Source organism: Silurus aristotelis (genome assembly GCF_946808225.1).
Source record: "Silurus aristotelis genome assembly, chromosome: 9".
NCBI classification, from domain to species: domain Eukaryota; kingdom Metazoa; phylum Chordata; class Actinopteri; order Siluriformes; family Siluridae; genus Silurus; species Silurus aristotelis.
In genome coordinates, this window is record NC_139582.1 from 28,637,683 (window position 1) to 28,664,080 (window position 26,398).

General features: G+C 40.0%; 2 protein-coding genes across 2 annotated transcripts in view; both read left to right on the top strand.

The window, feature by feature from the left end:
- Window positions 1–12,049: 12,049 nt before the first annotated feature.
- Window positions 12,050–16,745, top strand: LOC310731605 (B-cell receptor CD22-like; the record flags this gene model as incomplete). Its single annotated transcript, XM_083551259.1, has 5 exons — window positions 12,050–12,098; window positions 13,589–13,825; window positions 13,913–14,131; window positions 14,232–14,501; window positions 16,729–16,745. The coding sequence occupies 5 exons, from the start codon at window positions 12,050–12,052 to the stop codon at window positions 16,743–16,745; spliced, it is 792 nt and encodes a 263-aa protein (XP_083407385.1).
- A 2,119-nt stretch (window positions 16,746–18,864) lies between these two features.
- LOC310731606 (B-cell receptor CD22-like) overlaps window positions 18,865–26,398 on the top strand; it is a gene marked incomplete at both ends in the record, with an annotated part of 29,184 nt that continues 21,650 nt past the window's right edge. The window contains 5 exons of the mRNA XM_083551260.1: window positions 18,865–18,927; window positions 19,045–19,087; window positions 19,313–19,400; window positions 19,490–19,526; window positions 19,633–19,710. Coding sequence (XP_083407386.1) covers window positions 18,865–18,927; window positions 19,045–19,087; window positions 19,313–19,400; window positions 19,490–19,526; window positions 19,633–19,710 — 309 coding nt within the window. The remainder of the gene's footprint in view (window positions 18,928–19,044; window positions 19,088–19,312; window positions 19,401–19,489; window positions 19,527–19,632; window positions 19,711–26,398) is intronic.

Consider the following 26,398-nt stretch of genomic DNA (forward strand, 5'->3'; position numbering starts at 1 on the left):
GTTGACAACAAACCAGAATTACAGCATCAGTAAAATTAGCTCCCTACACAGTGGACTCTACTACTGCACTGCTCACAACCAGCTGGGACGTCAAAACTCTACACCCATACACCTGCATGTGTTACATAAGTGTCATGTGTAAAGTTTTACTAGTTGTGTTTACTGAGTGAAAAGTCCATATACTGGGTGCAATGTAGTTATTAAGATTTGATGATTTAATTGCTGCAGTAAAATATATTTGTCTCTGTACCTGTAATAAAAGCTTTTCTTTCCCTCAGGTGATGAGGTGTGGAAGCTCCATGTTGCATGGGGAGCTGCTGCACTCGTTCCTACTCTGCTTCTCCTTCTTCTTATTGCTGTTCTGGTCATTATGTGAGTAACTGAACTATTTTATTATATAAATATCTGAATGAAACAAGAACAGATTGAAGAGCCGTGTTTTATGTTATTTGTGTGAATAGGAGGAAGAGAATAGCAAACAGAGACACTGACTTTCAGGTACTGAGAGACCGTTGTAATTGATGTCTTTATCTTTATCAAACTCTAGATCCTATAAAGTAAATAAAATAAGATTGGAAAATTTTGTTTCTTTTTCTCAGAGGGCTCCGGCACCTGAAGGCGACACGTACACAACACTGCAGCTCACGACGATGTCTCCAGATTATGATACTCTACAAGTATGTACACAGTCTTTGTTTGTGTGTGTGTGTGTGTGTGTGTGTGTGTGTGTGTGTGTGTGTGTGTGTGTTAGCAACACACATACTACATTCTTCATTCTGTAATCTTTTCCATTTAGAATATTAAGAGCTCTGTCAAGAGCCAACACCGAACCCTGCAGCCACGTCCTTAATTAAGACACCCTGACGGTAAGTGTACCTGCTTCACCAGACTGAGTATGAGTTTATATATCAAGTCTCAGGATTTAGGGGGTTTTGTTTTTGTAGTTATTTCCTTTTACCACCAGATGTCGCCTTTGCCCTTTCCAAATGCTCAATTGTCTCCACCTGTTCCCAATCTCCCACAGTCTATTTAAGGTCCTTCTTTGTGGTAGTTTTTCACTTGCTTCTTAATGTTGTATGGTCTACTGATAGTGTTTTGTTTCCTGTGTCCCCAGCATTGTTTCAAGTTGCCTCTTTTAAAGTTTTTAATATATTTTGCTTTTCTCTGCTTTTTTCTAGAAAAAGTCATTGGGACAACTCTTCTTGACTTCTTTAAGAAGATTTTCAGTTTAATATTTTATTTCTTGTCTTCTTTGTTTATTCTTGTTTTTTACTTTATAATAAATACATTATGAAACCTTCCACCTTTTCATTGAGTCTATCTCTGATTAGGTTCATATGCCCCTCTGAGCCACATCTTATAGATGGTTTGACTATGAAGCCATTGTCCCTGGTTCAAGTCCTAACCGTCTCATAAAGGAAATTAAATCAAACAAAAGAGTATATGTTCCTTATTTTAATTGTAATACAAGCATGAATTTTAAGTATATAAATTGTCAGTAGATGCATAAAACAGAAATTATTTTATTCAGGTGCAGGAATAGTTAAATGCAGTTCAGAGAATAATATGTAATATAAACTTTTTATATTTCTCAAAATCAATGTCACAAATCATGTTAAGAAATGACAATTTCCTCTGCATGTTAGTAGCATAAACATGTTAGCATTTGTGACTGAAATTATATCATTGTGTGCTTGAGGCTCATAGGTTGTTGCTATGTGGTTGCTATGCTAAATCTGTTGGCTGCTCGTTATTCAAATGGGTTACAAACATGTTTTTCAATACTTCTAGACTGTGCACACTCGTGGCACAACTCCCATCCGAGTTGTAAAATAATAGTGTCACTTCAGCATCCTCGTTGTTGTGGAGAGCACAAGAGCACAAGAACAGTGAAGTGTGGCAGCAAAACCCCTCACAGTGAACATCTTCTCTGGTCCTCCTACCTGTGTTTATCCTTTTCTCTCATTCTCATGCTCATGCAGTGTCCAGTGACTGACTGAGGTCATTCTCTTTACCATTGTTGTGCAGAGAGACTATGAAGCTTCTGACCTTGAGGTAGGACATGTGCAAATCTTCACTGACCACTCTCATCCTGTACCAACACACTTGCAATTAAAAAACAACAAATTATCAGGATTTTCCCACTGACCCTGCCTTCAGCAGCAAGCAACCACACAAGAGCTAAAACTTCCCTGAACTTCCTCATAAAAACAGGGAAAAAACCCACGCCCCAACAAATATTTATATATAATATTCTTAACATATATGTTAACATATTAACATGTGGTAAAAAAATATACATTTTTTTAATAAATTATCTGTATTAGACTCTATAGGACTGACTGTTGACTGTTAAATGCTATTACAATTATTATGTATAATACCTCTGTATGTGAAACTGGTGTGTGTCGAACACGACAAGGAGAGTTTAAAATACCAGAATCTTAATTGATTATAAAACAGACTTGATTTGGTGGTTTCTTTTTCTCCAATAGTTTGCAATGAGCATGTGATTTACAAAAAAATTCTACAATTTAGTTTCGCCATGACTTGGGATAAAAAAAATAAGTTGTCTAAAACGGCCACAGGAGGGCGCTAGAAATAGCTTAGGAATAACTGATTATGGTCAAATCGCATGGACTTCTCTTGGCTTCTTTCATTCCTGTACTTGTAGCTTGATTAAGACAAATATCCATTACTAAACATTATAACAAAATGTACATTTACATCACAACATTAACATCATCACATTTAGACATTATCAAAGAATTAAAAGTAACAGTGTTTTTTTTTACCTCAGAAGAAAGAAAAATCGAGTAGGAATGTGGTATTAATGAAACTTGAATGACTTTTTTATAGGGTTAAAAGTAAAGAGGAGGCTTAAACACGTTGGCGTGGTTCACACAATGCTGGTGTGAACGCATCGTTCATATTCCGAGTCATAACTGGACGTGTCGTACAGAGACGAGTGCAGCATGAGTGAAAGAGGAATAGGCTGATTTAGGCAGTTATTGTTTATTAAAAGAGTAAGAAAGTTTTATATTGTAATTCTAAGGATATTTCTGGACTAAATTTCACACCTGGTGGATCTCAGTATGAGCTGTTTAAAGGTTGATGTCAGCGTTTTTCACAGAATGACGAGAAACTTTACAGCAGCAGCAGCAGCAGCAATTCTCATGTTACTCACTGGTAAACTTTTCATATATTTCAGCTCTTTCTACTGTTTTTCTGTGCTTCTGTGTCACTACTGCATCCTTTCAGAAACATCTGTATGTAGAATAGATCATTTGTAGGGTGCTGTAGAGTAAACATCAGGAGGTACAGTATAGAGCCAGAAATAAAAAGATCACATACGTATGTTAAATCATATGTGTATTAGTCATGTATTACTGTACAAACTATAATGTGTTAGTATCCTGCACTGTTTTTTATCTGCATGAGTTTATTTGTTGCAGTTCTAGAGTCTACAAACCCAGAGGAAGTTTTAAAATGAGTTCTATTTTTATTGTCAATTTCACAACTTTTTTTTTCACTCACTATGTGTGACTGAGTGCAGCAGCAGCACTTAAGACTGATTATACTTCCCTGTCAGTGCACAAGACATTACTTTACTTTCTGCTTCTGTTTTGTTGTGTGTGTGTGTGTGTGTGTGTGTGTGTGTGTGTGTGTGTGTGTGTGTGTGTGTGTGTGTGTGTGTGTGTGTGTGTGTGTGTTCCAGGAGTTCAGGCTCAGCCCAGTGTAACTTTACCCACTCAGAGTTTCTGTGCTGTTGCTGAATCTTCAGTAAAAATCCCCTGTACATTTACAAATCCTGATCACTCCAGTGTCACACAGAGAGAGTGGTATCGAGTCCAGAGCTCTGAAGGAGAACCACAAGACCTGAGTAAAGATCCACAATATTCAGGACGAGTTATAATCTGGACATCTGAATGTTTGCTGTCAGTGCAAAATGTGAGTGTGAGTGACTCTGGAGTTTATAACATTAGATTTAAAACACAGAGCAGTGACTGGATATCAGCGCCATCTGGAGTTCATCTGACTGTTACAGGTAATAATGCACACATAGACTTTGCAGTATAATATGATATATAACAGGTCTGTAGTATTTACAGAGTTTTTGTACATTATTGTGTGTAGATTTGCAGGTGAAGGTGGAGCCTAAACCTGAAGGACAGAGAGAAGTAAAACTGACCTGCAGTTTCACCTGCAGTCTCAGTACATACAATTTCCACTGGTACAGGAATGGCCAAAAGTTAAAAACTACAGTTGACAACTTCATTGTCCTCGACTCGACTAGTCTACATGATGAAGGCAGCTACTCCTGTAGGGCGTATGAGAGTGAACGTCGCTCTCCTCCAGTGTGTAAGTGTCAGAGTAAATCTGTCCAGATTCCTCCCTCTCAAGTTTCCTGTAAAATATTTAATTTTCGAAATAAAACTCAATATCTTCTGTTTTAACTACATTTATGACCAGAACTAGATGATAATTATGGGATGCCAGGCTTCAAAAGAAGATCCTCCCACAGTTATTACCTCTCTATATGTTTCAGGTGTAATGAGTAAGGCGTGTTGGCGTGTGACTTACACTCCTGATCATGTGTGTGCTCTGAAAGGCACATCGGTTGATCTCTCCTGCTCTTATACGCACCCTGCAGAACACACAGTGAGAACATCAGTGTGGTTCATTAAACAGAAGGCTGATGATGATCCTGTAGATGTGAGAAAGGGTGAGGAGTATCAGGGCCGAGTGCAGGACACACAGAACTCTCAGGATAACTGTAGTCTGAGAATCACTAACCTGAGAGAGACAGATGCTCAAACATACAGATTCAGATTCTACACTGATGAAGGTGATTACACTGGAGAACCTGGAGTCGCTCTGTCTGTTACAGGTGATGTACAGTTATACAAGTATATATTTACTAAATAAAGTGAATAGAGAGCAAAGTAATTACTCACATACTTTCTATAATTTGCAGATCTGAAGGTTACAGTATCAGACTGGACTGATCAGTACATGGAGCTGAGCTGTAACACCACCTGCACTCTGTCTAACAATCCCACTTACATCTGGTACAAGAACGGACAGCGGGTGAATGAGTGTAAATCTGCCTACTGCTTTGTAGCTGCAGTCAGTGGTGAGGTCAGTTACAGCTGTGCTGTTGAAGGCCATGAGGGTCTCCGATCTCCTCCAGTGTGTGAGTGTGGATTTACCTTTTTTTAAACACAGTTGTTAGTGTTAAAACTGTTTTCACACTATCTCACACACATTCCTTTGTCCGTTCAGTGTCTATAGGATATTTACGATGTTAGTCGGTAAGGTAAACAGAGAGTCTTATCTGGGCTGGTATATCCTCTTGTCCAAACAGGAAACACTTTAGATCAGCTTTCTCCCCAATATGTGTGTTCGTGTTCGTGTGTGTGTGCGTGGACTGTATCATCCTGTGTGTATAAATACGTGTCTGCCACCTGCAATAAACTGAAGAGGAACATTTTGCCACATTCTGTGTGCTGTGTATTTCTCCTTCCCTGATATCAGAAAGGCACTACGGAGCATCACAGGTCGTATGGAAAATCTCTCCAAGTTTCGTTTTTGGGCATGATAAAAATCTAACAGTTTTGGTGTCAGAAGCGAGATACTTTCCGACAATATCCAGAGGGAGATCACGCATCAAGGTAGAATTTAATGTATTCCCTTGTTTGCGGTGATTGTCCCGTTTGCCAGCTAATAAGGCTGCATGTGTGTTCGTGTCTTGGTTATGCATTAATTTTTTAATTAATGATAATTTCCTTGCGGGATGATTTCGTCGCGACATTGGTTTCCTCACCTTAGATGTAAGATGCAAGATTAGTAGACGTTTTTTACGGTCTGTCTAATATAGGCGATATTGTCTGAAGTATCCAAAAGAATCCACGATCATTTTTTATATGCCCGAAAAAAAATAGATAGATGAAAAATTAATTGTTTTAAGAAAAAAACAAAAAAGTGAGAAAAGAGAAAAGGAACTAAAGAGAAAAGGAACTAAAGAGAAACGGACATTTTGAAAAGACTTTAAAATTTTTCAAAAGACTTCAATCTTGTTTTGGCTTTAAAGTCTATTTTTTTCTCCTAATTTACAAAATTTGTGATCCAATTGGAGAGACTGGATTACCTTTTTGTTTGAAGACTGTGATCTCCCTGGTGCCTGCGCAGCTGTATTGTCTGAGTGTTATGTGTTTTGTGTATTGTCCGTGTATTAAGTGTTGTGTGTCTGTTCTTTGTTCTGTGTAAAGATGATGGGTCATAACATTTCTCGCTTACTGCCGGAAGAATATACCACAGATTTTGTGTATAGGAATAGTGCTGGTTTTTGGACTAATCCTTATTTAGATCATATGGCATTATGGAGTGAAATTGTGTCACATCTAGATACTTTTCCATAGAGATTTACATGCTGCTTGAGGTTTCTGCTATGCTTCAGGTTAAGTTAACCCTTTATGCTCTGCACTGCAACGGGAAGTGGTGCATTCCAGCCTCAGCACTAAACTCAAGGAGGAGGTCCTAGGAAAATGGAAAGTTCATCTATTAGGGAATAGATAGAGTTCCAATTTCATGTCCTGTAACTCACCTTTTGCCTGTGATGACACCGACTGGTACAAATTTATATCATAGCTTTACAATAATTCCAAACTCGCCTTTAAACATTTTAGGAAAGGATATGATGCACAAAATGGGAATGGAAATTCTGTTTTTTTAAACCAATGTCTCACTGTTTTTCCTTCTGTCCTCATGCTCTCAACTGAGCCACAGCCACATCTGGAAGATTTCTTTCAGGGTAGTACAGAAGTCGTGCCTGATGAACCAAGTTTCGGTGAAGTTAACCCTAAATTATGGGCCTCTCACAAAGATGAGGCAGGTTTCATCCAGGTAAAACCGTATCATCCACTCATGAAAACACACCATCCGATTTTTGTTAAACAATATCCATTGTCGAAAGAGAAGAATGTTGGCATTGCTCCTGTTATTGACAATTTATTGTCACAAGGTGTTTTGATCGAGACACATTCACCGTGTAACACACCGATTAATCCCGTCTTAAAGGAAGATAAAAAATGCTGGAGGCTAACACAAGATTTACGTGAGATTAATAAATGAGTTATTCCGTTAGCTCCTTTGGTGCCTGATGTAGCTACCATTGTTAACTCTATACCAGCAACTCACGGATTTTTTACTGTGATTGATCTTTGTTCTGCTTTTTTCAGTGTCCCTTTGGCCTCAGAGACGCAGCCGCTTTTCGCTTTTACCTATAGGAGCATCAATTCACCTGGACACGTCTTCCTCAAGGCTTTGTTGACTCGCCAGCCGTATTCTCCGCTGTAGCGCACTGAACTTTGGCTGATATCCACCTGCCGGAAACAATCTGCATTCATCAATACGCAGATGACATCCTTGTCACAGGACCGAGTACAGCTTGTGACTAGGTTTTCAAGACCTCTGACTGTGAAACAGATGCAGAGCTTCTTGGGACTGATGAACTACTGCCGAGCATGGATCTCTGACTGCGCACAGCATGATAAAGTTTTGCATAGTGCTATTGCTCACAAAGCTCCTCCATCACATCTCATTCTGTGGTCTCATGAAATGACTGACAGTTTTGCTGCCCTCAAGAAGGCTGTACAGTCTGCTCCAGCTCTGGGTCTTCCGAATTATGCTGAGCCTTTTCACCTTTATGTGCACGAACGTGGTGGTACGGCTGCGGGGATCCTAGCCCAGGAACACGGTGACAGATATCGCCCTGTTGCGTATCTTTCCAAATTTTTAGACAACATAGCACAAGGGTTGCCTTCGTGCTTGCGTGCAGTGGCTGCTGCGGCTCTGATGGTCCGGGATGCTGAGAAAACGGTGCTGTCACATCCTTTAATACTGTACACCTCAAATCAGGTAACAGCTAATTTATACGACCTCAACAAACAACATATGACAGCACAACGTAGATCTGGTTATGAAACTACACTCTTGGTAATGGAAAACTTAACTATTATGCCTTCTTCTCAGCCGCATTCAGCTGTAGAAGCTCTGCGTGATCTGCTAGACGATATTGACTTAGATGGTTTTGATGGCGCACATGATTGCCTTAGACAAATTGAACGTGAGACCTCTTGTAGGCCCGATCTTTTAGATACGGCCCTGGAAGAGGGGGATTGCTTATATGTAGATGTTCATGTTCAGAACCTTCTGGTGTGTATTTATGTGGATATGCGGTTTTAAGATTACCTGATGTAATAGTTGAAGCTAAATCATTCCCATACACATCGGCACAAGCTGCAGAATTGTTCGCACTTACAAGATCATGTCAGTTGTCTAAAGGTAAAGTAGTGACTTTATACACTGATTCTAAGGATGCTTATGGTGTTGTGCATGATTTTGCTGAAACATGGAAGCAAAGAGACTTTAAAACAGCTGATGGAAAGCCCATAGCACATTTTAATCTCATAGGCGACTTATTAAAAGCTGTTCAACTCCCTGCCAAAGTGGCCATAGATTTTATACATATGCCACCTGTAGGAAATTTGAGGTACCTGTTGGTTATAGTTGACAGATTCACTAAGTGGCCAGAAGCATTTGCATGTGCGACAGAGAATGCTAAAACTGTTATTAAAATATTAACAAAAGAGATCATCTCTAGGTTTGGTATTCCTAGCGTGATTGAAATTGATAACGGCACACCTTTTGCTTCGAAGGTAAGACAACTTTTGGCTAAAAGTTTAGCAATTGATTGTTATTTTAATATTCCCTATCACCCACAGTCAGCTGGAGTGGTAGAGAGAACAAACAGAACCATTAGACGTATTACTGAAGCCTGCATTGAAACAGGCCAAAATTGGACTGTTGTTCTCTCGGTAATACTCACAGAAATGAAAATAACCCTATCTTTAACAAAACTAACCCTGTCTCGAACAAAACTAATCTGATCTAAACAGCACCCACTTAATCTATGCATTAATTGGTCTGTTGGCCTAAGAAGCCAGCCTAAGTGAGTGTTCAGGGCTGAAACAGTTGAGAGCCCACGGAAAGATCTTTTCTTTTTAGTAGAAAGGGGGCCACCTCCGGGGTGAAGATCAAACTCACTTGACTGTTTAGTTTAGCGTACCCTGATACTCGCTCTAGGTCTAAATTCTATAACTATATGTGCATAGATGTAACTAGACTCCGAATTTTTTTATTCTCTTTGAATACATTATTCAGAGAAGAAACTGTTATGTATACCTTATATCACTGTTAATAGACATACTGAACAAACAATGAGAAACAATGGTCTCATGATGTCTTGGAGAACGTGAAACAACTGCTGAACAAAGTTTTTGGAAAAGATTAAGAATTTGTTTACGAGTGTTGAACACTATTTTGTTTTAGGAATGATTCTTGTATGTTGTTGGAATTGTACTATGTATGTTGATGACGATGGTAAGACAGGCCATAAAGGCCTTGATTTGAGTGGTTATGATGAACGATTATTTGCATGTAAGAAAAGAATGAAATGGAATATCTTTCAATTGGCAGTTTATGTCACAGGTTCTGTTCCCAGGATGAACATCCTATGTTTTGGTGTGTGATGCTAAATCATAAATGATTTAAAGTGGCCATTGTTAGTGTTAAAACTGTTTTCACACTATCTCACACACATTCCTTTGTCCGTTCAGTGTCTATAGGATATTTACGATGTTAGTCGGTAAGGTAAACAGAGAGTCTTATCTGGGCTGGTATATCCTCTTGTCTAAACAGGAAACACTTTAGGTCAGCTTTCTGCCCAATATGTGTGTGCGTGTTCGTGTGTGTGTGCGTGGACTGTATCATCCTGTGTATAAATACGTGTCTGTTTTTAAACAATCCCACAGCCAGGGACGGTCTCGGTCACCCAGACTTCCTCCAGACACCACAGATGAGGAGAATGTTCAGTACGCTGCTGTGAATATTCGTAGGAGCACTGCTGCCACCCAGTGAGCAAATCATTATCATTACACCAACACTAACTCTGCTGCTCAGGCTACTTCATTAACTGACTGATTAGATGTGCATTATTCGTGTCTTTAAGTCACCTCTTTTCGTTCCATAGGCTTATGACAGATGATTCATCTCTGATCTACAGCAAAATCCAGCACGTCCCCAGAAAAAGCAAGAGCTGAGACAGATGTGAATGCTCTTTTCTGTATTTAAACTGAACTGGAGAAGAAGAACGTCTTTGGCATTTCATCAGAACAGCAGTATTTATGCTTCAGTAGTGTGTTGTAGTGCTTTAAAAGTATACCTTTACCTTAAGAAATCTATTTTCAGGTAAAAAAAAAATTTTAAGGGAATTTAGATTCATAATATATATTTATTTTACATTTATGTTTTAGTTCCATTATAATTTTTATAAATGTAAAATTTTTTTTTATTATTTATTTTGTTACAAACTACATTTCCTATCAGCCACTGCACATTAAGGGGCCCTGTCACATGTCTCTTTGTGCACCTGAATCCTGTTGTGGATAATTAAGACTTGTATTTAGACTCAGCGTATGTTGCAACTTTTTTCTCTTCTCCATGGTTTTGTACCCTTGATCCATGTTTCAGTTTGCTTGTTGTTTCTTTGTTATTCATTGTGTTTTTTCTTCAGAGTTTGTATTTATTTTGAATAAATAGAAAGCATAGTCTGGGTTAATTAACACATTTGTATTGACCAGATAATTCCACATTTGGCATAAATTCAATGTCCTCAATATTAATACACAAAGTGGAAAACATTACAAATAAAGAAAAACCTTTGAATAAAAAGGTGTGTCCAAACTTTTGACTGGTAGAGTGTATATACTGTACTGTACAGACACACACACACACACACACACACACACACACACACAAACACACACACACACACACACAGAGTTCTTTGCAGAGGTTTTACCAGTGGTGGGCCATCAGGGCCATCAAAGCCTTCTCTTCTGGCCTAAACACTATCAGAAGCACTGACCTACATTTACCACCTAAATTCTAATATTTGTTCCATGAAATTGTTATAATTTATTCCCAACAGTTTATTCTCTTCATTTTCGTAGCGTTTCTCTCGGCTGCACTGCTTCAGTACGTGTATGTGGATGTTAGACTCTTTGTCCAATCAGATTTCAGCCTCTATGTGCTGCCATGTCAATCTAATCTGCCCAGAGCCTTCAGAATCAGTACTACTGGCCTTTTTAACCTTAGAGAATATTAGAAATTGGTCTGTTTCTTTAACCAATCAGAGTTCATATTTGCCTCACAGGGCAGCTCGCTGGCCCAGAATAGCGTCAGCATTTTTCCGTCCTCTGATTGGTTGGTCAGAGAGAAACTGTTACAGACGAGTTCGACTGGCAAAACACTTGTAGAGCTCTGCACACATAAATACATCTGAGTCAGACTTTTTTACGCCTATGGAGGAAGAGAAATTGATTTGATCTCAGACATACGTAACCTTGCAAAGGTGTATGACGTGCAACATGAGACTGTCTTCCACAACCTCAACTTTGTAGCAGAGTTCGGCTGTTCCTTACCCAGTTTTAAGCCCCCTAGACATCTGTTTCTGATTCAGTTAATTACTGTGTTTCAAACTGTGCAAGTGCCATATATATAATGCCATAATATTATTGGTGGTTGTTATGATGTTATTAGATACATGGTTGCTAATGTATCACTAAATCGTTCTCATGATATTTGAAATATTCCAACCTTAATTCTGAAAATCAAATCAGTTATAGAGACGCCATTTCATAGCACAACAGAAAGAAAGACAGAGTAATAAAGGGGTGTTAACCGTATGTATTTCTGTTTTAATGCATCAAAAGGGGAAGAGACTGAGCTGAAACAGACAGATAATCACAATCTTTACTGCTGATGCTCACAAATACAGTACGGGTGAAGGAGGAACAAACTAAGTGAGAAAGTTATTAAAAGTGTAAGATTTTTTGAAAGCATTTCTTGAAAGCATTTCCAAGGAAATCTTTGCATTAAATTCAACACCTGGTGGATCTTTAAGTGACGTCTGTCTGAAGGCAGAATGGCGAGAAACATTACAGCAGCAGCTGCAATCCTCGTGTTACTGACTGGTAAACTTCTCATATATTTCAGCTCTTTTGACTGTTTTTCTGTGCGATTATGTCGTTGCTGTATCCTTTCAGTCTGTGTGCAAGATTGATCCTTTGTATGGTGCTGTAGAGTAAACATCAGGAGTTACAGAGCAAGAAACTAAACGAATTATTGCAACTTTTACTGAAAACATGCGAATGTAAAAAAAACTCATGATGTATATTAGGCATGTATTTTACACAACAATATATTAGTATCCTCCACCGTTCTTCATCTGTGTGAGTTTATTTGTACTGTTTATATTCTTCAAACCAAGAGGAAGTTTGTAAACTGTTTCAAACTGAGATCTATTTTTACATGTCATTTTCACATGATTTTGGTACAATCGCTCTGTGTGACTAAAAACAGCAGCATCAGTGGTAAAGTCTAAAGTAACACCTTCCTGATCAGTGTATGTGTCATCGTTTTAATTTCAGCTTCGTGTGTGTGTGTGTGTGTGTGTGTGTGTGTGTGTGTGTGTGTGTGTGTGTGTGTGTGTGTGTGTGTGTGTGTGTGTGTGTTCCAGGAGTTCAGGCTCAGCCCAGTGTAACTTTCCCCACTCAGAGTTTCTGTGCTCCTGCTGAATCTTCAGTAAAAATCCCCTGTACATTTACAAATCCTGATCACTCCAGTGTCACACAGAGCGAGTGGTATCGAGTCCAGAGCTCTGAAGGAGAACCACAAGACCTGAGTAAAGATCCACAATATTCAGGACGAGTTATAATCTGGACACCTGAATGTTCGCTGACAGTGCAAAATGTGAGTGTGAGTGACTCTGGAGTTTATAACATTAGATTTAAAACACAGAGCAGTGACTGGATATCAGCGCCATCTGGAGTTCATCTGACTGTTACAGGTAATAATGCACATGTAGACTTTGCAGTATAATATGATATATAACAGGTCTGTAGTATTTACAGAGTTTTTGTACATTATTGTGTGTAGATTTGCAGGTGAAGGTGGAGCCTAAACCTGAAGGACAGAAAGAAGTAAAACTGACCTGCAGTTTCACCTGCAGTCTCAGTCCATACAATTTCGACTGGTACAGGAATGGCCAAATGTTAAAAACTACATATGATAACTTCATAGTCCTCGACTCGACTAGTCTACATGATGAAGGCAGCTACTCCTGTAGGGCGTATGAGAGTGAACGTCGCTCTCCTCCAGTGTGTAAGTGTCAGAGTAAATCTGTCCAGATTCCTCCCCCTCAAGTTTACAATAAAATTGACAAGACACCTAATTTTCGAAATTAAACTCAATATCTTCTGTTTTAACTACATTTATGACCAGAACTAGATGATAATTATGGGATGCCAGGCTTCAAAAGAAGATCCTCCCACAGTTATTACCTCTCTATATGTTTCAGGTGTAATGAGTAAGGCGTTTTGGCGTGTGACTTACACTCCTGATCATGTGTGTGCTCTGAAAGGCACATCGGTTGATCTCTCCTGCTCTTATACGCACCCTGCAGAACACACAGTGAGAACATCAGTGTGGTTCATTAAACAGAAGGCTGATGATGATCCTGTAGATGTGAGAAAGGGTGAGGAGCATCAGGGCCGAGTGCAGTACACACAGAACTCTCAGAATAACTGTAGTCTGAGAATCACTAACCTGAGAGAGACAGATGCTCAAACATACAGATTCAGATTCTACACTGATGGAGGTGATTACACTGGAGAACCTGGAGTCGCTCTGTCTGTTACAGGTGATGTACAGTTATACAAGTATATATTTACTAAATAAAGTGAATAGAGAGCAAAGTAATTACTCACATACTTTCTATAATTTGCAGATCTGAAGGTTATAGTATCAGACTGGACTGATCAGGACATGGAGCTGAGCTGTAACACCATCTGCACTCTGTCTAACAATCCCAATTACATCTGGTACAAGAACGGACAGCGGGTGAATGAGAGTAAATCTGCCTCCTGCTCTGTAGCTGCAGTCAGTGGTGAGGTCAGTTACAGCTGTGCTGTTGAAGGCCACGACAGTCTCCGATCTTCTCCAGTGTGTAAGTGTGGATTTACCTTTTTTCAAACACAGTATTTTTATATAACAAATGCTGATCCTGAACCAACACTAGCAGATTTAGTTGTTGTATTTCTATACAGATTCCCCTAAAAACACCAGAGCAGTGGTTCATCCATCTGGAGACCTAATGGAGGGGGATTCAGTGACTCTGAGCTGTAGCAGTGATGCAAACCCTCCTGTTCACACCTACTCCTGGTTTAAGCAGATAGAATCTACAGACACACTGCTGACAACAAGCCAGAATTACAGCATCAGCAACATCAACACCAATCACAATGGACTCTATTACTGCACTGCTCACAACCAGCTGGGACGGCAAAACTCTGCACCTGTACACCTGAATGTGTTAGGTAAGTGTCATGTGTACTGTAGCTTCACCCTGAAGCTGAAAGATTATTTTCATATATCAGCATATCTCCAAGTTGTTTATACACACGTAAAGTTTTACTAGTTGTGTTTACTGAGTGAAAAGTCCATATACTGGGTGCAATGTAGTTATTAATTATTAGTTCTTTGCAGATGTTTTACCAGTGGTGGGCCATCAGGGCCATCAAAGCCTTCTCTTCTGGTCTAAACACGATCAGAAGCACTGACCTACATTTACCACCTAAATTCTAATATTTGTTCCATGAAATTCTTATAATTTATTCCCAACAGTTTTTTCTCTTCATTTCGTAGCGTTTCTCTCGGCTGCACTGCTTCAGTACGTGTATGAGGATGTTAGACTTTTTGTCCAATCAGATTTCAGCCTCTATGTGCTGCCATGTCAATCTAATCTGCCCAGAGCCTTCAGAATCAGTACTACGGGCCTTTTTACCTTAGAGAATATTAGAAATTGGTCTGTTTCTTTAACCAATCAGATTTCATATTTGCCTCACAGGGCAGCTCGCTGGCCCAGAATAGCGTCAGCATTTTTCCGTCCTCTGATTGGTTGGTCAGAGAGAAACTGTTACAGACGAGTTCGACTGGCAAAACACTTGTAGAGCTCTGCACACATAAATACATCTGAGTTAGACTTTTTTACGCCTATGGAGGAAGAGAAATTGATTTGATCTCAGACATACGTAATCTTGCTAAGGTGTATGACGTGCAACATGAGTGTCAGGGATTCACCCTGCCACGCCCACCTCTGTAGCTGTCAGGGATTCACCCTGCCACGCCCCCGTCTGTAGCTGTCAGAGATCCATACTGCCACGCCCCCCTCGATAGCAGTCACGCTGCTTCCCAAGATTACCGACAGCTGTGGCTCATGAAAGATCAGACTACATAAACTCACGTTCTTGAGTCACAGGCTGTCGGTCGTTGTATTGTCATGCAGGTAAATCGCGTGGCTGCTCAAATGCCGGGATTCACCGCTGGCTATTTCTCCGAACTCCATTTCCTTATTGAAGTACTCATTGCCGAAAGCTTTACTTGCGTTGGGATTAGGCGTTTGACATTCGCGCTCATAGTGGATACTTCGTTACGAGCGGATGTCTGGGTTTGCTTTTGTTTTCATTGGTGTATGAGTGTTTTGTTTTTTGCACCTCAATAAAGAACATGATTGGACTTTATCTGCTTCCGCGTCTGCAGCCTGACAATGAGACTGTCTTCCACAACCTCACCTTTGTAGCAGAGTTCGGCTGTTCCTTACCCAGTTTTAAGCCCCCTAGACATCTGTTTCTGATTCAGTTAATTACTGTGTTTCAAACAGTGCAAGTGTTAGAATTGAGAGCCAAAGGGTAGTTTTACATTCTTAGTCACAAGTTTTGTACTTATTCTGTCTTTTTTAAATTATAATCATTGTTTTTAATATTATGTCTGATGATGAGGCTGTGTAAGCTATGGTGTTGCTAGGTGGTTGCTGTGCTAAACAGATTTGGTTATTGCTAGGTGTTTCCTAAAGTATATCCGTGGTTTGTTAGCATTTTGCTTGTTGGTTGCCATAATATTCCAGGTGCTTTCCATGGTGTTGTTAGCTAGTTGCTATGCTAACCAATTTGGCTACCTCTGTATTCCAGGGGTTGCTGGCATCTTTCTCATTGGATGCCATAATATTATTGGTGGTTGTTATGATGTTATTAGATACATGGTTGCTAATGTTTTACTAAATCGTTCTCATGATATTTGAAATATTCCAACCTTAATTCTGAAAATCAAATCAGTTATAGAGACGCCATTTCATAGCACAACAGAAAGAAAGACAGAGTAATAAAGGGGTGTTAACCGTATGTATTTCTGTTTTAATGCATCAAAAGGGGAAGAGACTGAGCTGAAACAGACTGATAATCACAATCTTTACTGCTGGTGCTCACAAATACAGTACGGGTGAAGGAGAAACAAACTAAGTGAGAAAGTTATTGTTTATTAAAAGTGTAAGATTTCTTGAAAGCATTTCTTGAAAGCATTTGCAAGGAAATCTTTGCATTAAATTCAACACCTGGTGGATCTTTAAGTGACGTCTGTCTGAAGGCAGAATGGCGAGAAACATTACAGCAGCAGCTGCAATCCTCGTGTTACTGACTGGTAAACTTCTCATATATTTCAGCTCTTTTGACTGTTTTTCTGTGCGATTATGTCGTTGCTGTATCCTTTCAGTCTGTGTGCAAGATTGATCCTTTGTATGGTGCTGTAGAGTAAACATCAGGAGTTACAGAGCAAGAAACTAAACGAATTATTGCAACTTTTACTGAAAACATGCGAATGTACAAAAAACTCATGATGTATATTAGGCATGTATTTTACACAACAATATATTAGTATCCTCCACCGTTCTTCATCTGTGTGAGTTTATTTGTACTGTTTATATTCTTCAAACCAAGAGGAAGTTTGTAAACTGTTTCAAACTGAGATCTATTTTTACATGTCATTTTCACATGATTTTGGTACAATCGCTCTGTGTGACTAAAAACAGCAGCATCAGTGGTGAAGTCTAAAGTAACACCTTCCTGATCAGTGTATGTGTCATCGTTTTAATTTCAGCTTCATGTGTGTGTGTGTGTGTGTGTGTGTGTGTGTGTGTGTGTGTGTGTGTGTGTGTGTGTGTGTGTGTGTGTGTGTGTGTGTGTGTGTGTGTGTGTGTGTGTGTGTGTGTTCCAGGAGTTCAGGCTCAGCCCAGTGTAACTTTCCCCACTCAGAGTTTCTGTGCTCTTGCTGAATCTTCAGTAAAAATCCCCTGTACATTTACAAATCCTGATCACTCCAGTGTCACACAGAGAGAGTGGTATCGAGTCCAGAGCTCTGAAGGAGAACCACAAGACCTGAGTAAAGATCCACAATATTCAGGACGAGTTATAATCTGGACATCTGAATGTACGCTGTCAGTGCAAAATGTGAGTGTGAGTGACTCTGGAGTTTATAACTTTAGATTTAAAACACAGAGCAGTGACTGGATATCAGCGCCATCTGGAGTTCATCTAACTGTTACAGGTAATAATGCACACATAGACTTTGCAGTATAATATGATATATAACAGGTCTGTAGTATTTACAGAGTTTTTGTACATTATTGTGTGTAGATTGGCAGGTGAAGGTGGAGCCTAAACCTGAAGGACAGAGAGAAGTAAAACTGACCTGCAGTTTCACCTGCAGTTTCAGAACATACAATTTCCACTGGTACAGGAATGGCCAAAAGTTAAAAACTACATATGATAACTTCATTGTCCTCGACTCGACTAGACTACATGATGAAGGCAGCTACTCCTGTAGGGTGTATGAGAGTGAACGTCGCTCTCCTCCAGTGTGTAAGTGTCAGAGTAAATCTGTCCAGATTCCTCCCTCTCAAGTTTCCAATAAAATTGACAAGACACCTAATTTTCGAAATTAAACTCAATATCTTCTGTTTTAACTACATTTATGACCAGAACTAAATGATAATTATGGGATGCCAGGCTTCAAAAGAAGATCCTCCCACAGTTATTACCTCTCTATATGTTTCAGGTGTAATGAGTAAGGCGTGTTGGGGTGTGACTTACACTCCTGATCATGTGTGTGCTCTGAAAGGCACATCGGTTGATCTCTCCTGCTCTTATACGCACCCTGCAGAACACACAGTGAGAACATCAGTGTGGTTCATTAAACAGAAGGCTGATGATGATCCTGTAGATGTGAGAAAGGGTGAGGAGCATCAGGGCCGAGTGCAGTACACACAGAACTCTCAGAATAACTGTAGTCTGAGAATCACTAACCTGAGAGAGACAGATGCTCAAACATACAGGTTCAGATTCTACACTGATGGAGGTGATTACACTGGAGAACCTGGAGTCGCTCTGTCTGTTACAGGTGATGTACAGTTATACAAGTATATATTTACTAAATAAAGTGAATAGAGAGCAAAGTAATTACTCACATACTTTCTATAATTTGCAGATCTGAAGGTTACAGTATCAGACTGGACTGATCAGTACATGGAGCTGAGCTGTAACACCACCTGCACTCTGTCTAACAATCCCAAATACATCTGGTACAAGAACGGACAGCGGGTGAAAGAGAGTAAATCTGCCTACTGCTATGTAGCTGCAGTCAGTGGTGAGGTCAGTTACAGCTGTGCTGTTGAAGGCCACGACAGTCTCCGATCTCCTCCAGTGTGTAAGTGTGGATTTACCTTTTTTTAAACACAGTATTTTTATATAACAAATGCTGATCCTGAACCAACACCAGCTGATTTAGTTGTTGTATTTCTATACAGATTCCCCTAAAAACACCAGAGCAGTGGTTCATCCATCTGGAGACCTAATGGAGGGGGATTCAGTGACTCTGAGCTGTAGCAGTGATGCAAACCCTCCTGTTCACACCTACTCCTGGTTTAAGCAGATAGAATCTACAGACACACTGCTGACAACAAGCCAGAATTACAGCATCAGCAACATCACCACCAATCACAATGGACTCTATTACTGCACTGCTCACAACCAGCTGGGACGGCAAAACTCTGCACCTGTACACCTGAATGTGTTAGGTAAGTGTCATGTGTACTGTAGCTTCACCCTGAAGCTGAAAGATTATTTTCATATATCAGCATATCTCCAAGTTGTTTATACAAACGTAAAGTTTTACTAGTTGTGTTTACTGAGTGAAAAGTCCATATACTGGGTGCATTGTAGTTATTAAGATTTGATGATTTAATTGCTGCAGTAAAATATATTTGTCTCTGTACCTGTAATAAAAGCTTTCTTTTCCTCAGGTGATGAGGTGTGGAAGCTCCATGTTGCATGGGGAGCTGCTGCACTCGTTCCTACTCTGCTTCTTCCTATTGCTGTTCTGGTCATTATGTGAGTAACTGAACTATTTTATTCTATAAATATCTGAATGAAACAAGAACAGATTGAAGAGCCGTGTTTTATGTTATTTGTGTGAATAGGAGGAAGAGAATAGCAAACAGAGACACTGACTTTCAGGTACTGAGAGACCGTTGTAATGTCTGTTTATGTCTTTTCTTCATCAAACTCTAGATCCTATAAAGTAAATAAAATAAGATTGGAAAATTTTGTTTCTTTTTCTCAGAGGGTTCCGGCACCTGAAGGCGACACGTACACAACACTGCAGCTCACGACGATGTCTCCAGATTATGATACTCTGCAAGTATGTACACAGTCTTTGTTTGTATGTGTGTGTGTGTGTGTGTGTGTGTGTGTGTGTGTGTGTGTGTGTGTGTGTGTGTGTGTGTGTGTTAGCAACACACATACTACATTCTTCATTCTCTTATCTTTTCCATTTAGAATATTAAGAGCTCTGTCAAGAGCCAACACCGAACCCTGCAGCCACGTCCTTAATTAAGACACCCTGACGGTAAGTGTACCTGCTTCACCAGACTGAGTATGAGTTTATATATCAAGTGTCAGGATTCTGGGGGTTTTGTATTTGTAGTTATTTCCTTTTACCACCAGATGTCGCCTTTGCCCTTTCCAAATGCTCAATTGTCTCCATCTGTTCCCAATCTCCCACAGTCTATTTAAGGTCTTTCTTTGTGGTAGTTTTTCACTTGCTTCTTAATGTTGTATGGTCTACTGATAGTGTTTGTTTCTCGTGTCCCCAGCATTGTTTCAAGTTGCCTCTTTTAAAGTTTTTAATATATTTTGCTTTTCTCTGCTTTTTTCTAGAAAAAGTCATTTGGACAACTCTTCTTGAGTTCTTTAAGAAGATTTTCAGTTTAATATTTTATTTCTTGTCTTCTTTGTTTATTCTTGTTTTTTACTTTATAATAAATACATTATGAAACCTTCCACCTTTTCATTGAGTCTATCTCTGATTAGGTTCATATGCCCCTCTGTGCCACATCTTATAGATGGTTTGACTATGAAGCCATTGTCCCTGGTTCAAGTCCTAACCGTCTCATAAAGGAAATTAAATCAAACAAAAGAGTATATGTTCCTTATTTTAATTGTAATACAAGCATGAATTTTAAGTATATAAATTGTCAGTAGATGCAAAAACACATTGTTCAGACATTATTTTATTCAGGTGCAGGAATAGTTAAATGCAGTTCAGAGAATAATATGTAATATAAACTTTTTATATTTCTCAAAATCAATGTCACAAATCATGTTAAGAAATGACAATTTCCTCTGCATGTTAGTAGCATAAACATGTTAGCATTTGTGACTGAAATTATATCATTGTGTGCTTGAGGCTCATAGGTTGTTGCTATGTGGTTGCTATGCTAAATCTGTTGGCTGCTCGTTATTCAAATGGGTTACAAACATGTTTTTCAATACTTCTAGACTGTGCACACTCGTGGCACAACTCCCATCCGAGTTGTAAAATAATAGTGTCACTTCAGCATCCTCGTTGTTGTGGAGAGCACAAGAGCACAAGAGCAGTGAAGTGTGGCAGCAAAACCCCTCACAGTGAACATCTTCTCTGGTCCTCCTACCTGTGTTTATCCTTTTCTCTCATTCTCATGCTCATGCAGTGTCCAGTGACTGACTGAGGTCATTCTCTTTACCATTGTTGTGCAGAGAGACTATGAAGCTTCTGACCTTGAGGTAGGACATGTGCAAATCTTCACTGACCACTCTTATCCTGTACCAACACACTTGCAATTAAAAACCAACAAATTCAGCAGCAAGCAACCACACAAGAGCTAAAACTTCCCTGAACTTCCTCATACTTCCTTTACTCCTGCTCTTATACGCACCCTGCAGAACACACAGTGAGAACATCAGTGTGGTTCATTAAACAGAAGGCTGGTGATGAGCTTGTAGATGTGAGAAAGGGTGAGGAGTATCAGGGCCGAGTGCAGGACACACAACTCTCAGAATAACTGTAGTCTGAGAATCACTAACCTGAGAGAGACAGATGCTCAAACATACAGATTCAGATTCTACACTGATCAGGACAAATACACCGGGAATTCTGGAGTCTCTCTGTCTGTTACAGGTGATGTCAAATTATTCTATAATTGCTTAAGTAATCTAGCAATAAACAGCTGAAAATGATTAAACATTTATTTACAGTATATAGTTATTATTGTGCAGATCTGAAGGTTACAGTATCAGACTGGAGAAATGGGTATAAAAAGCTGAGCTGCATCACCACCTGCACTCTGTCTAACAATCCCACTTACATCTGGTACAAGAACGGACAGCGTGTTCCTGACCAGAACAGAAATGAACTGGATCTGGATGTGAGCAGTGATGGCAGCTACTCCTGTGCTGTAACAGGACATGAGAATCTTCACTCTCCTGCAGTCTGTAAGAACTTTTCTCCTTCACTCAGTTTCTCATAATCCCACTGTCAGCTTCTGCTTATTGAGTGGTACATTTCTTTGTTTTAAACATAAAAACGTAGCTTCCTGTGACGTAGCTTCCTGTGTTTGACTTGTTTGCCGCGAGTTACGTGTTTGTATCTCTCGGCGTCTTTCAAACAAACTTTGCTATCTATCCATCCGTTTTTCCTCTTTTAATAATCCTTAATTGTTTTTGTCTTCCTGACTTGTGCCTGTAGTTAGTTAACTCGACTATAACTAGTGTTGTTTATATTTATTTTCTCTCACTCACATCTCTGTATAATAAATCTGTTCGTGACGATAAGCACTATGCCGGTTGTTTGTCTGCATTCGAGCACAGGTGAGGACTCGTTCGAGTTGCAAACGGTGGCGTTGGAGATGGAGGCATTGGAGAAACAGATTCGCGAGCTGCATGTAAAGCATGACCGGCTGCGAGAGCGGAAAGCGGCGCTGGAAACATCCCGGGCGGACGCGCACTCATCCCAGGTAAACTCCCGGGTTGAACCTAACGCTCCCAGCACATCAACTCCGCGTGCTTCTATGCCCAGGCCCAGCGCACCTACAACTCCGGCACCGGTGCAACATGGACCCTGGATGCGACCGCGGCGGAAGAGACAAGCCAAGCCCCGATCGAGGACGTCTCCACCTCCACCACCGGCCTTCGAGATCTCGACCGAGAACCGCTTCGTCCCCCTCCGCGAGACGGAACGCGACACTGTTATTCTCGGAGATTCCATCGTCCGGCATGTCCGCGCTACCCGAGCTAAAGGTAAGGTGCACACTCGCTGTTTTCCTGGTGCTCGTGTTCTGGATGTCGCTGCGCAGGTACCCGCGATCCTGAACGAGAACTTCGGAGCGGTTGTTCTCCATGCCGGATCAAACGACACCAGGCTGCGGCAAACGGAGATCTTAAAGAGGGACTTCAGGATCCTGGTGGAGACGGTACGCAGCACATCACCCACAACGAGGATCATTGTGTCAGGACCTCTTCCCACTTACCAGTGAGGGGCTGAGAAGTTTAGTAGACTTTTAGCTCTAAATGAATGGTTACAGTCATGGTGTCGAGAACATAAACTTCTCTTTGTTAATAACTGGAACTGTTTCTGGGAGCATCCTAGGTTCTTCCGCCTGATGGCCTGCACCCCAGCAGAGTTGGAGCAGCAGTGCTATCAGATAACATCTCTAGGATACTTCACACCATCTGACTGGTAAGACATCAAGAAATCTTCAACTATAAGAACACGCATACTACAGACCAAATAGTTACAAGTTCACACACAGCCCAGTTTATAGAAACCGTATCTATTCCTCGTGTAGTAAAACCAAGAATTACATACACAAGATCCAGAAATAATCTTATTGCAGTTAAAACTGAAAAATGCCAGATAAACAAACACAACAAAGTTCTAAAGTTCGGTCTTTTAAACATTAGATCACTTGCACCCAAAGCACTGATTGTAAATGAGATGATCACAGATAATAATCTCTCAGCACTCTGTCTCACTGAGACCTGGATTAAACCAGGTGATTATATGGGTCTAAACGAGTCGACACCGTCAGGATATGTTTATAAGCATGAGCCCCGTCAGACTGGTCGTGGGGGGGGTGTAGGAACCATTTATAGTGCTTCTCTTAATGTTAGTCAGAGATTAGGATTCAGCTTTAAATCATTTGAAGTGCTCGTTCTTAAAATTGCACTTTCAGAGATGCATAGAAAACTCGCTCTGGTCACCGTGTACAGACCCCCAGGACCCTACGCTGATTTTCTTCATGAGTTTGCTTGTTTTCTCTCAGACCTCCTGATCAGCTTTGATAAAGTGCTGCTTGTAGGAGATTTTAATATTCATGTAGATGATGAAAACGATGCCCTAGGATTATCATTTGTCGATTTACTAAACTCTTTTGGAGTTAAACAAAACGTCACCAGACCAACCCACCGTTTTAACCACACACTAGACTTAATAATATCCCACGGAGCAGACGTCACTGATATAAATATTTTACCTCAGAATGATGACATCACAGACCATTATCTCCTACTGTACACACTACCGGTAGAGCAGATTAACCGTGTTTCACCACGGTATCGACTTGGTAGGACTATTATTCCAACCACTAAGGACAGATTCATAAATAACCTGCCTGATTTATCTCAGTTTCATATTAAACCCATAACTGCTGATCATCTTGATGAGATGGCAAACAACATAGACCTTATCCTCACTAGCACTTTAGACACTGTTGCCCCCATCCGGTTAAAAAAGGTTCGAGAACAAGCACCTGCACCTTGGTATAATAGTCATACGCATGCCCTAAAGAGAACAACACGTAATCTGGAGAGAAAATGGAGGAAAACTAAATTGGAGGTATTTAGAATTGCGTATAAAGACAGTATGCTTAGCTACAGACAGGCGCTAAAAGCTGCTAGAGCTAAACACCTGAGCAAACTCATAGAAAACAACAAAAACAACCCCAGGTTCCTTTTCAGTACAGTCGCTAAATTAACAACAAATCAGGGATCTGAAAAATGTGTTCCATCACAGTTTAGTAGTGAAGACTTTATGAATTTCTTCACTGAAAAAATAGATAACATTCGAAAAACAATTGTGGCAGTTCAACCTCTGACAGCATCTCCCGACACAATCGTACTTACAACCCCACAACTACACTGTTTTACATGTATAGGACAGGAAGAGCTGTATGATGCTATTATGAAAGCTAAATCAACAACATGTCAGTTAGATCCAATTCCCACTAAACTACTGAAGGAAGTGTTATATACAGCTGGTGAGCCTCTTTTAAATATTATTAACTCCTCACTATCGTTAGGTCATGTCCCTAAATCCCTCAAGTTAGCAGTTATTAAGCCCCTCATTAAAAAACCTAATCTGGATCCAAACACGCTATCGAATTACAGACCAATTTCAAATCTCCCATTTATGTCTAAGATTTTAGAAAAGATTGTCGCTGCCCAGCTATGTAACCACTTGCAGGAGAACAATATCTTTGAAGAGTTTCAGTCAGGTTTTAGGCTCCATCATAGCACAGAAACTGCTCTAGTTAAAATCACTAACGACCTGTTTTTAGCTTCAGACCAAGGCTTCATCTCCCTATTAGTTTTACTAGATCTTAGTGCTGCGTTCGACACTATAGATCATGATCTTCTCCTCGATCGCTTACAGAATTACATCGGTATTCAGGGACAGGCATTAAGCTGGTTTAAATCCTACCTGTCCAATCGTTACCATTTCGTAGATTTAAATGGAGAGCTATCCAGGATAATGCTAGTAAATTATGGCGTGCCACAAGGGTCAGTTCTGGGACCCCTGCTTTTTACAATATACATGCTTCCATTAGGAAATATTATTAGAAGGCATGGAATTAGCTTCCATTGTTATGCTGATGATACCCAGCTATATATTTCATCCAAACCAGGCGATACAGCTCAATTAGCTCGCATAACTGAGTGTGTTGAAGAAATAAGAGATTGGATGACCCATAACTTTCTGCTATTAAATTCTGATAAAACGGAGATTTTGCTCATCGGCCCAAAAAATAGTACACAGAAGCTCCAGCATCTCAGCCTGCATTTAGACGGTTGTTCTGTAACTACTAGTTCAACGGTAAAAGACCTGGGAGTTATTTTAGACAGCAACTTATCTTTTAAAAATCACATCAATCAAGTTACAAAAACAGCCTTCTTTCACCTTAGAAATATTTCTAAGCTAAGAAATATGTTATCTATATCTGATGCAGAGAAGCTCGTCCATGCGTTTATGACCTCTAGAATAGACTACTGTAATGCATTACTAGGTGGATGTCCTGCATCATTAATAAACAAGCTTCAGTTAGTTCAGAATGCCGCAGCAAGAGTTCTTACTAGGTCAAGAAAATACGATCATATAACCCCAATCTTATCGTCCCTACATTGGCTTCCTATTAAGTTTCGAATAGACTACAAACTACTGCTACTCACTTATAAAGCACTAAATGGTTTGGCTCCCATGTATCTATCCAGTCTTTTAACACGCTACAATCCGTCACGCTCCCTGAGATCTCAAAACTCTGGGCTTCTAGTAGTTCCTAGAATAGCAAAGTCCACTAAAGGCGGTAGAGCATTTTCACATTTAGCTCCTAAACTCTGGAATAGTCTTCCTGACAGTGTTCGGGGTTCAGATACACTCTCCCAGTTTAAGTGCAGATTAAAAACATATCTTTTTAGCAAAGCCTACACATAACACACATCACACACATCACATCACAACCTTGTGCTCCAGAACATCTGATCACATGCACATTATCAACTTGTGCTGTTAATATCATGAACAGCAGCTACGCTAATTCCTCTTCACTGCTTCTCTTTCTCTCCCCATCCCGAGGCTTCCTGAGGTTTGGCCAGCTCCAGTCACGTCCCACCTCGTGAAGATTGTGGACCTATGGATGATCATGGAGAAGTAGATGCCGAGTGTTTAAAGGCCTTGGCATGGAGAAGCTGATGCTGGATCTATGATGATCACAAATTGTTCTGTATTGTTGAAAAAT